At 41.0% G+C, this 12,141-nt stretch overlaps 1 protein-coding gene across 2 annotated transcripts; it reads right to left on the reverse strand.

The window, feature by feature from the left end:
• Window positions 1–227: 227 nt before the first annotated feature.
• On the reverse strand, window positions 228–11,828 carry gabrr3a (gamma-aminobutyric acid type A receptor subunit rho3a). 2 transcript variants are annotated; one of them, XM_050040354.1, is made up of 9 exons: window positions 11,429–11,828; window positions 10,692–10,804; window positions 7,150–7,217; window positions 6,827–7,050; window positions 5,072–5,154; window positions 4,221–4,358; window positions 1,710–1,862; window positions 1,033–1,226; window positions 228–907 (listed from the first exon to the last, which is right to left on the reverse strand). In XM_050040354.1, the coding sequence occupies exons 1-9, from the start codon at window positions 11,560–11,562 to the stop codon at window positions 605–607; spliced, it is 1,410 nt and encodes a 469-aa protein (XP_049896311.1). In that variant the 5' UTR covers window positions 11,563–11,828; the 3' UTR covers window positions 228–604. The 2 variants fall into 2 exon arrangements, with proteins under 2 accessions (XP_049896311.1, XP_049896312.1); XM_050040355.1 differs by lacking the exon at window positions 4,221–4,358.
• Between the last annotated feature and the right edge of the window lie 313 nt (window positions 11,829–12,141).

The following is a 12,141-nucleotide window of genomic DNA, read 5'->3' on the forward strand; positions in this document are numbered from 1 at the left end:
GAGTCGCTCATTTCAGCATCTTTCTGCCCATTGTTGTGGTTGTAAGGCTGCACCTTTACTGTTTCGGTTCACTCTCAGCCACAGCAGGGGACTGCAGATAAAGATCTGGAACATTTACATCACACTGGTTTAAATAATGTGTGCTGCCCTAGATACCTAAATAAAAAATTAAGTAAAGCTTTGTCAGAAATTTTTAACTTGACACACATCTTTCAGACCCTCCATTTATTTTTTAAGACAATGTACAGTAATTATAGTTTGATGTTTTGTGTCTAATCAAGAGACAAAATAAATATATTTGTTTGAATAAAACCTTTTCTCTTATAAAACAGGCATGCCAGAAACACACGTAAACATCTGCAAAAATAACAGCCATTCAGTGCATCAGCTGATCTCAGATTTTCTCCAAGTTACAACTGGACATTCCTTGAGTAGAAGACATCGTGTGAGATATCTATGCTCATCAGCAGACACTGTGCAAACCTGAGGTCATAGCAGAACAGAGTATTATAAGTCAGCTTGTTGCAGCCTGCGGGTGTTACACTGTATAATGGTGAAAATAGTCAAAGAGAAATACTGTTCATTGTGCTGCATAGTTCATGCACTATGCATACAGACTCCAGTAAATGATGTTGAAGAGCAGGTAGGCCAGGGGAAATATAACTCTGGAGTAGGAGTCGATCATGTAGCTGTTGCTCCTAATGAAGCTGAGGTTTTGTTTTAAAGGGTGCTTGCGGCGCAGCCTGGTTCCTTCTGTGGGTCCGGAGACAGTAGAGTTTCGAGACTGGGTGTTCCTCTCTGTGTTTGGGGTGCTGGAGACCTCTGGCAAAGAAGTCAGGTCAATCTCATTGTCATGGAAACAGCCATCGAACGCCATAGCCTGCGTGGCGTTGAAGGAGCTGGGGATCTGCAGCGATGGAGGCAGAAGAGGAGGGTTAGTCCGTCCAGATGGTGGGAAATAATTTTCAGCAGGGTCAAACATGTCACATGATGATTTGGGAAGATATTCTAGGCCACAAAAATATGAATTACCTTTGCCCTCTTGAGCTTCTTCATCTCCTCCACTGTGGTGAAATAGTTGACAGCAGCATACTCGATGACAGACAGGAAGACAAACAGGAAGCTTGCCCACAAGTAGATGTCTACGGCTTTGACGTAAGACACCTGTGGCATAGAGGCTGAGACACCGGTGATGATGGTGGACATTGTCAGAACCGTGGTGATGCCTGGATACAGAAAGCACCAGTACAACCCATCAATTATCATTTTTTGGGCATTTTTGCCTTTGTAGATAGGGCAGTTAAGTGTGAAGGGGGGAGAGAGAGAGGGGAAATGACATGCAGCAAGGGGCCACAGGCTGGAGTCGAGCCCGGGCCGCTGCGGCAACGGCCTTGTAAATGGGGCGCCTGCTCTATCCACTAAGCCACCGATGCCCCATAAAATAGGTTTTTCAACATTTTTACAACTACAAAAATCTAACCTAACCTCAGCTACAAAAAAGCTCTAAGGAATAAGCTCTACCTCTTTACTTTCCTCAAACCATATCTAACCATGAGGGGCATAACAAAGTGTCGGTATTTGACACTCTGGGAATGAGAAAAAACTAGATTTTTGTATTAATTTTGGATAAAAATATAGGTCACATAGTATTTTTTTTTATAAATCTGTCAACATGTGTTAAAAGCCATATTAGCACGTAGTCTCAGTACCCAGAGAAACACGGGCAGGTACGGCCCTCCTGTCAATCCAGAAAGACACCCAGGACAGCATCACCATCAGCATGGTGGGAAAGTACGTCTGAAGCATGAAGAAGAAGATATGCCTCCTGAGAATGAAGTTTATGTAGAGCCGATTGTACCAACCTGAAACAGAGATAAATGGACAGAGAGTGGAGCAGGTAGGGTGGGGAGCAGGGCATAATAACAGCCAGGGGCAGCAGAGGACAAGACAAGCACTGCGGAAATACATCTGCACAGGATTGTGTGAGCTGAGAGTCTAAGAAAGTACAAGATGGACCAATAGGGAGAACCTAGAACTCAGATGAGGTAGTGATTATTTTGTGGGCCAGATCTGTCTAGAGCTGTTAGCAGTTATATAACAACCTCTTGGAGCGGATAGGTCCCTACAAGATTATTTCACACTGAGAAGAAAATCTCTTTTGCCCCCTTTTTATCTTTCTTTCTCACAGAAAATGTGACAGTCGAAGCAGGCAGGGTTTCAAAAAGTGGGTTTAGCAGTCAGTCATACAACTCTAAAATGCTTAAATACTGAAGTATCCCACAGAAGCAATATTACATAATGTTTTATATTACTTTTAATATGAGGGCACATGATTATTTCTTATTTTGTAAATGAGAAAACTGTAGTCATTTAAAAAAAGAGCTTAAAAAGCTGAACCTCGTAATTTTTTTTGGAGAAGCTGTGTCAATATTTTTAGGCTGCACCTGATTCTGGTGCGTATCAGCCCATTAAGATGCTATTGTCTGTGGTTTTTAGCCTAATAAATATTAAATGCTGTGAAACAGTTGCAACTGTGTTAAATTTCACTTTGACTTTAATCAGTATTAGGCACAAAACGACATGCTTAGATTAAGGAAAACATAGCCTATCAACGCTGACTTTTGGTTTCACATGGGACACAAACTCTGTAATCCTGTGTGAAAGTCCTGTGTTTACTTTACCTATCTACCACACCTTCCTATCTCGACTTTCTCACTCTTAATACTGTGACATGATTTCTTCCATTGCTCCTGTCATAATTACTATGTCCACAAGAGTTTGATGCCTAACAATAAATGTTAACAGCCATTTTAGGGCCTGATAATGGCCCTTTGGACCTAATAGTAGGTTTGGCAGGCCCCTTCTAACCCATTTCCATGAGGCTAAAAACCACAGATGACAGCCCCTTAATGGTCTTATAACAGATAAACTAGCTGTCTCAGTCACAAAACATTAAATACACAGTATTGTAGCACTGTTTTTTATAATATAGTAGATACACAGAGGGTCTTTCCCTGTTTTGCCATAGGCTACATAGCACATACACAACGCTTTCTCTGCAGTGGAATGAAATAGTTTGACATTTTGGGACTTACATTTATTCCTCTTTTCAGTGAGAATTATTAGATAACAGGAAGCTGGAGAAGGCAGCCAGTTAATTTAGCTTAGCATAAAGACTGGAAATTGGGAAAAATAACAGCTAGCCTGGCTCTGTAAGTAGGTAACACAAATATGGTGTTCATTAGTGAGCTTTGTGAGCGTTATCTTGAGTTGACTGAGGCAGGCAAGCTGTTTCCCCCAAGTCCAGAGAAACACCAGGCAGTGAAGCCAATTTTACATTGTGGCCAGTCATGAAAATACAACTTCAGGGTCTGTCATGTGATGCCACTGGGCTCAAAGGACTTTTTCTCACAGACTTACATTGCGAAAGAGACATCTGTAAATCAGTGTATACATTTTTTAGAGTGTCACAACTCCCTCGAAAGGACTTGTTTCACTACTGAGGTTTGGTCCTGTAACATTTGAAAAGAGCCACATGATTACATCAAATTTATCCCTATTCAAGTTAGCAGAGGGCTATACCAGAAGTTAGCCTCTTGGCTGGCAGAAGTTAACTGTTCAGCCACACTTGGCTGCAGTGAGTTTCTAATGCACTTACTCTATGGGCCCCACAATATTCAAGATCCAGGTAATTTCATACCATGGAAATTGAGCTTTTTTGGCTTAATGCACCAATGAGCAACTTTCATAAAAATGAACAGGGGCCTGCCCTCATCGCTGTATCCATTTCTTTAATCCATCCATGGTTTCACCCTGCTTCTGCCCGTTATGCTAAGCTAAGCTAACCAGCTCCTGCCTGTAGCTTTATATTGGGAGAAGAGAGTCAGTCAAAGTCAGTTAATTTAGCTGGAGGAGCTCTGAAAAGGCAGGTTTTGTTTCGTCTGTTTATTTATTTATCTATTCTTGCACACATGAATCTGAGGCCAAAACAAACTAGTCATCATCACACTGTTCTCACTGTTTGCTGAAACTACCAGCAGGTGTGAATGTGAAGAAACATAATACTGTACAGAGGAATAAACATCTGAAACTCTCCCTTTTCAGAAGAACAGTAGGAGTTTTTGTTGCAGACATTGTATTAAGTTAAAATAAGGAGCTCTCTGGTTGTTCCCAATCTGGGTACAACTCAGAGGGGCCCTCAAAGCTCTAACCTCACATACCAGTACTGCTGTAGAAGGCAAGCCCAAAGGAAGGCTGGAAGTCTTCAATAAAAAACTGAGAGAGCACGATCTCATCAGTCCTTAATGAATCGTTCCCATTCTTCCAGTAGAGCATTAGGTCGTTCTCATTGTAAGCATCTTCAAGAGAGAAGAGAAGGAGGGAAAGGGATTGTGACTCCTTCACATATTACCTCCCTTAAAAGAGTCATGGATGTTTTTCTCAGGGAAGAGGAGGGAGCGCACATAAATAGGCCTCCTGGCTCTCCTGGCTCTCCTCTGAGATCAGGATCCATGATTTCTCCACGTAATAATTTAAGACTGATAGCGAGAGATAAAGAGGCCAGAAAGACAAAAGATTTCCCACAAAGCAAGTAATCCCGACTCATTTCTGACCAAATTTAAGTTCAGAGCAGCAGAACAGAATGAAAAACAGAATCCCTTGTAAATCCTACATCAGAAAAGCAGACATTTATAATGGACAGAGATTGACCTGATTGAGGATTATGACTTATTTAGTCTGTGCAAAAAGAAGATGGCGGTGGTTACTGTGTGTTGATGAAGTATGGTAATGCACTGTCAGCTGTACACAGTGTGTTTCTGTCCCATTAGTGTAACGCTTAAAGATATTTAAGAGTGCTTTTTACCAGCAATACGGATACTGTTTAATAATTCACTTAGTGCTGCATTATCATTAGTCAGCAAAACATGTCCAGCAAGCACTATGTAAAGTACTTTTTTTTTCTTTTCAAATTTAATGCAACAAAATAGATGTAAATCCTCTAAAAAAGTGCTCTGGGTATCCTATCAGGTATTTGCAAGGAGAAATATCCAAACTGTAGTGTGATACTCACAGCTCTCCAGCTCCAGAGAGCAATTCTGTGTGTCCAGAGGGAAACTACTGAAGTCCATTGAGCAAAGAGCAGTCACAGTGATCCTAAAACACAGCTTACAGTTAAAGAAACACCCACATAAATCAAGCAATTCAGCCTCAGCAGCTGTGTTCAGAGAAAATGTTAGAGGCTACTTGAATTGAGCTGCACACATTCACCTCAGTCAACCATAGTAAGATGTCAGAAATGGTACAAAACATAACTACAGGACTGATTTTTAACAGTCATGGTGGTGGATGGTGACATGAACTGATCATTCACTAACTGGGTCTGTGCCTATAGGCTCTTTGGCTGCAGCAAGCCATTAGTGATGACACCATGTTGTCGACATCTGTGGCTGAAATGGATATGATGAACGTGGTCTGAAAGCTTCTCATATTCCTTTCAGGCTCTGCAGGCTAAACCTTTCATTAATAAGCCATTGCATTGTTTTATATTTTGATTAACCTTCTTTTAAAAACTCATACTTAAATCATGATTTAAATTAGATTTACGGTTGAAATGAGACAATGTAACCTGTGAAAGTAGATATGACATATTCTACCTCTTACAAATATACAGCTGAATTAAATGAAATAAAACTCACCCTTGGTCATTTCAACATAACCAGGGGATTTGCTGTTACAGAGTTTACAGCTCAGTTCTACTTTCGCTCCTGTTATGCAACATGTTAACACATCACAGACATACATAATGATGTCTTTACAACTGGTGACTGAAGAAAAACATGTGGGAAGTAATAAGGCAGGGACTCCACAAAAACTTGGTGTGTCACTCGGATGAGTGTGGTTTTGCAGGATGCAGCAGTCCACACTTTGGCGGGCTCTGTGACCGTCTCAGTACAGGTTCATACTTTACATAATAACCTGCGTGCACCTTTGTAAAAATTAGGAAGAAATCCTGAATTATTTTTGTTTGATTAAAATGAAAAGTTGGACTGAGAGTCAAAGTATAGTTTAGTTTTTGTTTCTAAAATTACATTTCTAAAATTAGGTGACCTAAATTTAATAACACAACACAATATGAGATTGGTTTATTTGATGCATGTCAAATATGAGGGCATACAGAATATATTATTCATGGTTCCATACCTTGATATCTATTAATGCAAGATACTAGACTGAAGAATTCAGAATACAGACCCCCCGCTTAGTAGATTTTAGTTGTTGGACATAATTTAGTACATCTAAATGTTATTATATTTTAGCACTATTTAGTTTAACATATCTTCTATTATGAAGTCATAGTGATCAATCTGAGAATTTATCAGCAGTCAGGTAACGCTAGTTGTCTAAGTGGATCTTCTTAAATCGATCATCACAAAAAAATAGAAATCATCTGTGTTTGAAGTTATAGGTAGGCGTGAGGTCTGTTAAAAATTTAATTTTAGGGTTAAGGCAAATATTAGCTTAATGAACAACTTTTTAGGTCACGGTCTTGCTAGCATGTCCATAAAGTGGGTGACGACACAATGTGAGCCAACGAGGATGCGCATCAGGCACACCACACTCTGTCTGCGGGACATAAGGCACTGGCCATGGTGGAAACACCAAGTCTTTTGGGGAGTCCTGTAAAGTCAAATTCAATGTGCCATTATCCTGCAGTTACCATTTATGGCCATAGTGGGCATTGTTGCTGTTCAGAAAAAGTTGGTCTCGCTTCCTACTTTGATGGTAATGTCTGTATGAGCAACATGAAAAATATTTTCTTTTTTACCTGACACTGTAGAGGATATTGCCATCAGGAAAAACCCTCAACATGATGTTCTCCATTGTTGTGTCATGGATAAAAGAACGCTTAGAGTGGACAAAGAACACGTCTGGAACCCAAATCTTCTTCACGAGACGTGCATCAAAGGTACGACTCTTGTTGCTGCTGGAGGGGAAGGCCAGGCGGTCATCCTGCCAGTAATGCCTCAGGTACAAAGTCATGGTGAAGTCCTGGAAACAGAACAAGAAACACTGGTGCTCAGGCCCAGCAGAGAAAAGGAGTCACTGTATCAAAGTTGAACTAATTGCAGGAATCCGAGAGACGCGTACCATGTTGACTTCAGATATGCTGTCAATGCTCTCCACCTGGACGTCGATGCCGACAGGGATAGCCGAACCTGCAAAAGTCAAACGATGTAATGGATCAGTGTGAAGCAACAGTTGGATTACATCCTGCATAAATCATCTGTCTGCACATCTGCCAGAGATTATTTATGTGTAAATCCCACTGCTGAGCTATACGACATAATCTACATCTTACACACTGCAGAGACCAAAGATTGGATGACAGTGATGCGCCTGATATCATGCTGGTTCTTAAGCATGACTCAGCTGACAGTTGCATTCATATCTTTTAATACCGCCTGCATAGCTATAACATCACTGCATCAGTTACACACAGCAAACAGATAATGGTTTATACACCACGCCTTGGGTGAAGCAGTAATCCTTATCATCATCTCTACAAATGTTCTGCTCACACGGGAAGCACAAATAAGATGCAACAAAATACTTAAAGGGTTTATAGATATCTCGCTGTTGTAATCAGCATTTCAATTTCTGGATGAACCAAGCAGTGTTATGAAATATCGGACTGGGCACTTCAATTTCAGACAGCTACAAAAATTATATGAGAAAATAATTCTGTCGCTACATCACTTTATAAAAACATATAGATTTAGGCCTATTTCAGTGGCATAGTTTTGGTTCACTACAACAAGCTACATGAATATAAATACCCCTTGTGTTACGTAGACCAACAAAACATTCATTCATTCATTCATTTCTTCATTAGTTTATCTTCTTTAACTTCTTATTTCAGTAAGAGTCTGAAGCCAATCCCAGCATGCACAGAGACAAAAACAATCACTAGCAATCCTGTCAGTGGGCTTTGTCGCTGCCCAATCTGTACCAGAAACCAGATTTGTTCTGCACATGTGCAAAGATGGTTGGGTTCAGGCATTGACCTCAACTGGTTAGGGTCAGGACAACCCATTGGTTAGGGAATAGGCCATGAACAAGTTGCTAAATCAGCTAAACATTTGTTCTGTGAACTCTACTCCACTAACAAATATAAAAAAGAAAAAGGGTTTCAAGATTAGTAATACTGCTCAAGCAAAAATTCCCACCTTACCCATGTTATGTAACATCAGAAATTTTTTGCTTCTGTTGTAGGTGGCAGGAGTGAAATTAGTCATCGTCAACATTTGTTGTGTTGTGGTTTCAAAATGATGAGGACAGTGGGAGAACAATTAGATACACAATTGGATGTAGGCTCTACAAGATCATTTTTTTCCCCCCTCGGCAACTATCATGTTTTTCCCAAATGATGTACACATATGCAGGCATTCTTTTATCTCAAATGGCTGGTAAAATAGTGCATGTAGCTGCTGTAAATGGGAGAAAAATCTCCCTTGGGGAACATGCCCCCAGCTCCGCCCCTGCTGTGTCATACACACGCAATCCACACAAACTTAAAATATTATGAGCAATACTAAGGCTGCTGGAAATTTCAAAGCCTTGGGGGGATGGTTTGGATTTTTTGAAGTAGGGTTGTATGGGGTAATATCCGTGGTCAGTGTGTTGCCTATGGTAGTCGGCGTGCTCCCAGTTTGGAGAGGCGGGCAGGACTGCTGACATGGAGGCTAGGCAATGATGAGGTCAGCAATAAAATATACTGTAGCCCTCCAAAAGGGATCTCACCTGGGACGGTCAGTGTCAGTTTGGGTGTACACTATATTGTGAGTATATGCACAGTTCACATGTACAGAAGGGTTCAGAGCCATAAAACAAACTAATGATCTTCATAGCTATACATGGCTGTGTCACCTGTGTAGCCAGCCCATTATGAACCAGTGCAACAGAGAGGTTCATTTGGACATTTGCAGGCGCAGCAGTTTACATACATATACCCAAGAAACTAAAATGTCACAATAAATATCACCATATTGTACTATGACATAAATATCCATTGTAGTGCATAGCTATTCCTTCTGTTATTGTCCAGTGGCAGAATGCTGTAAACGTATGATGTGTACCGTAAACACTTTGTTCTCTCTGTGCCATTATCTAATGAAGGTACGATTACAGTAGGGTAGTGAAGTGTGAGGGATTATATTGGGCAGGTAGGATCCTGGTGGTAAAGGCCCAGTGGTGCAGTGGAGGATATACACAGGTATATAGGCTAACCACCTCTTGTTTCTGCCGAATACAATATACCCACCTATCAGCCAAAAAGTCAATAGAGTATACTGTATAGAAGAGTATAGACTTCCTCCTGGGCAACCTACCCATCTACCTATAGTACACGCACCTCGTCAACTACCACTACACCAATGTAAAGGTTTGTTCCTTTTTTACAATATTAGTTATCTGAGGTTTTTGATGGGCATGTCCAGTACCAACAAAGAGCAACTGCAGTGAGAAGCCAAAGGTACAAGACTGTAAACGCAAATTTGTGGGACTACAAGGAGCAAGGCAGTACGTTACAATACAACACATTTGTTTTTGCTTGTGCCGGAATTACCCATGATTCAGTTGGAAAAAGTCAACTCAAAGAGAGTCAGTTAATTGGCTCAGTTGAGTTTAGGAGGAGAAAAATATTTTGCTCTAAGAGTCTTCAAAATATTTGGAAGTCAACCCTTCACCTTCTTTAACTATCAATTTAAACGAAATGTGATGTTAGACAAGTAAAGGTTGTCACAAAGCAAATAACTGATAGCAGATTTATTTCCTGGTGTACATCTAAAGCTAGAATGAGAGGAGCTTTTAGAGTTCAAAAATGTGTAAAAAGAAAAGCAATCGGTACACACACCTGTACACAGTGAACAAAGGGTTTCACAAAACGTACAATCCAACCACCCACACTTGGCTAATTTTGTAAGACCTCATTGTCTGCAGAGAAAACATGATGACAAATGAGTTGACACAGTGACACCACCATACAGGAAGTCTGTTACAGTCACAAGACAACAACCTGGCAATGTATGCCTGTTTTTCGCACAGGAATGCATATTTGCTGTGCCTATAAAAAACTGATCATTTGATACAACTGCTCTTACCAACACGTAACTAAACAGCAGGTAAGAGCCATGACTCTTTGGAGGCTTGTCCCCAGAAAGGACTGCTATTTGATTTAATGTTTTAACCTCTGAGGCAGTATTAAACAAAACATCCAATGACAGGACTTAGACAGCCACTCAGCCATACTGAACGTGCATCTTTGTCTGATTGTAAATAAATGAACGTGTGAGTTTAATTCAAGGTGACATTAAAAACTAGAACATGCAGTTTCTGAAGCACCCGGAAAAACATTCTAGTTAGGTATTGTTTGTTGAATGTCCTCTAACATCAGGCGTTTCCTTTCCCCGCCACAGAATTAGGTTCGCAGTTCAGATTATCTTCTCTGTACTACTGTCTGTAGTCATTGTCTCACACAGCAGACAATCTAGGTCACTAAGGGTTTTTTTTTTGGGAGGCGTAATACCAAAGACAGCACAGTAACCTACATTAACCTTACTGAGTTGCCAGGAAAACACATGGTTATTAAACATGACAAAATTATAGACAGTAAATAGGGTTTTCTGTCTTACCTCCAAAGCCAGGCCGCATGGCAAAGTCATGGTCTTCAATCCGAAGCAGCTGCTCAGATTTAATTAGCAGAGACTTGGTGCTGTCCAGCTTTTTCATCTTAAGATCCACTCGTCTGAGAACCGAGGAGGACACACAACAGCTTAAACTCTTTCTCTGTCTCTGTCTGTCTCTTTCGAACATACTTGAAGCAGCACTGACATCTGGTCGAGGGAGTTAGTGATGGTTAATTGGACTTTAGCGCTCTGATTACAACTCAAAGGCCTTGGTGGAAAGGAAATGAAAGTGCTTTTAGTGATCTAACACAGTTGTAACTGGGTCAGACATATTGTGAGGCCTCTCTTGTGTCTGTTTCATGAGTTAACCTTGCACCTGGATTTTTTTCTTTGCTCTTAGAGGCCCGCCTGTCTTCACCATCTTCCTAGAAATCCTCATGAAGACATTAATGTGAACCAAAATGAACTCTTTAAGGATGTAAATAGGCTTTTTTCTTAATTGTCCCACTACTGAATAGGTTGAATAAGTCTGAATATCATTTGTCAGTCATAAAAAAAGCACAGATCATACATTCATAACCATATTTGTGATTCTACTTTACAGAAGCAGACAGAAAGGCCTCCCATAAAGCTACAAAATGTAGATACCAGGAGTCAAAAAGTAATTCTAAACAGCAAAAGCAGCTTCACAAATAAAACAAATCAAGTAGTTATACTGTACTAAAAATTTCTCCTTGGCTTACCCTCCGTGCTTCTGTTTGGTGTTCTCCCCGTACTGCTCCTTGTGTCTCCTCTTCGGGAAATGGCTGCTGTTGTAGGTGACGGGCCACAACCAGGCCAAGCACATCAGTCTAAAGGCCAGGAGGGCCACTCTCATGGTTAAGCTGGGGCTGGAAGGACGAGAGGAACCCAAACGTTCCTCCCACTGCGTCAATGTCTCGCCCAGGGAATGCCACAGCTGTCCCTGTCCTCTACTGTCCCAGCAGCGCTCATTCTGCCCCACCACGCACACACCCAGCTACTTCTGCATTATCCTGCTGTTTCATCTCCTCTGACATGGCGAACATCAGTCAGATATCCAGTGCTTAGCTCCGGTGCACAGGCATCCCCCTGGTTGAACCACTGTGCCATCCCTCTGCTTACGTCTCCTGACACAACATGTTGCTCCGACTCCCCCACTGTCCCCACCCCTTAGATTTAAAACCAAATATCAATTTATTCCTATAATGACAAAGGAATACCATTAATTCCTCTCTAATCTTCTTATCTGTGGTTGGTGAAATCTTTCAGTAACCTACAAACTGGAGGCAACAGAGGGCGGGGACAGGGATAATACAACCAGCAGTTTCATCATCGTTTCATTCTGACCAGATAAAAATAAAAAGCCTGTAGCCTACTTTTATACACTGCAGGATTTTCCCTCGAGTTGCACACTACTGTGGTGGTGGGAGGAAGG

This window comes from Epinephelus moara, chromosome 3, assembly GCF_006386435.1.
Source record: "Epinephelus moara isolate mb chromosome 3, YSFRI_EMoa_1.0, whole genome shotgun sequence".
In the NCBI taxonomy this organism is placed as follows: domain Eukaryota; kingdom Metazoa; phylum Chordata; class Actinopteri; order Perciformes; family Serranidae; genus Epinephelus; species Epinephelus moara.

Excerpts from the sequence above, each read along its gene's own strand:
- gabrr3a (XM_050040354.1), bottom strand. The coding sequence starts at position 11,562 with ATGAGAGTGGCCCTCCTGGCCTTTAGACTGATGTGCTTGGCCTGGTTG. Across the intron at positions 4,359-5,071 it reads CTCTCTGGAGCTGGAGAGCT|ATGCTTACAATGAGAACGAC; the intron begins GTGAGTATCACA and ends TCTCTCTTGAAG. Across the intron at positions 1,863-4,220 it reads TGCCTTCTACAGCAGTACTG|GTTGGTACAATCGGCTCTAC; the intron begins GTATGTGAGGTT and ends TCTCTGTTTCAG.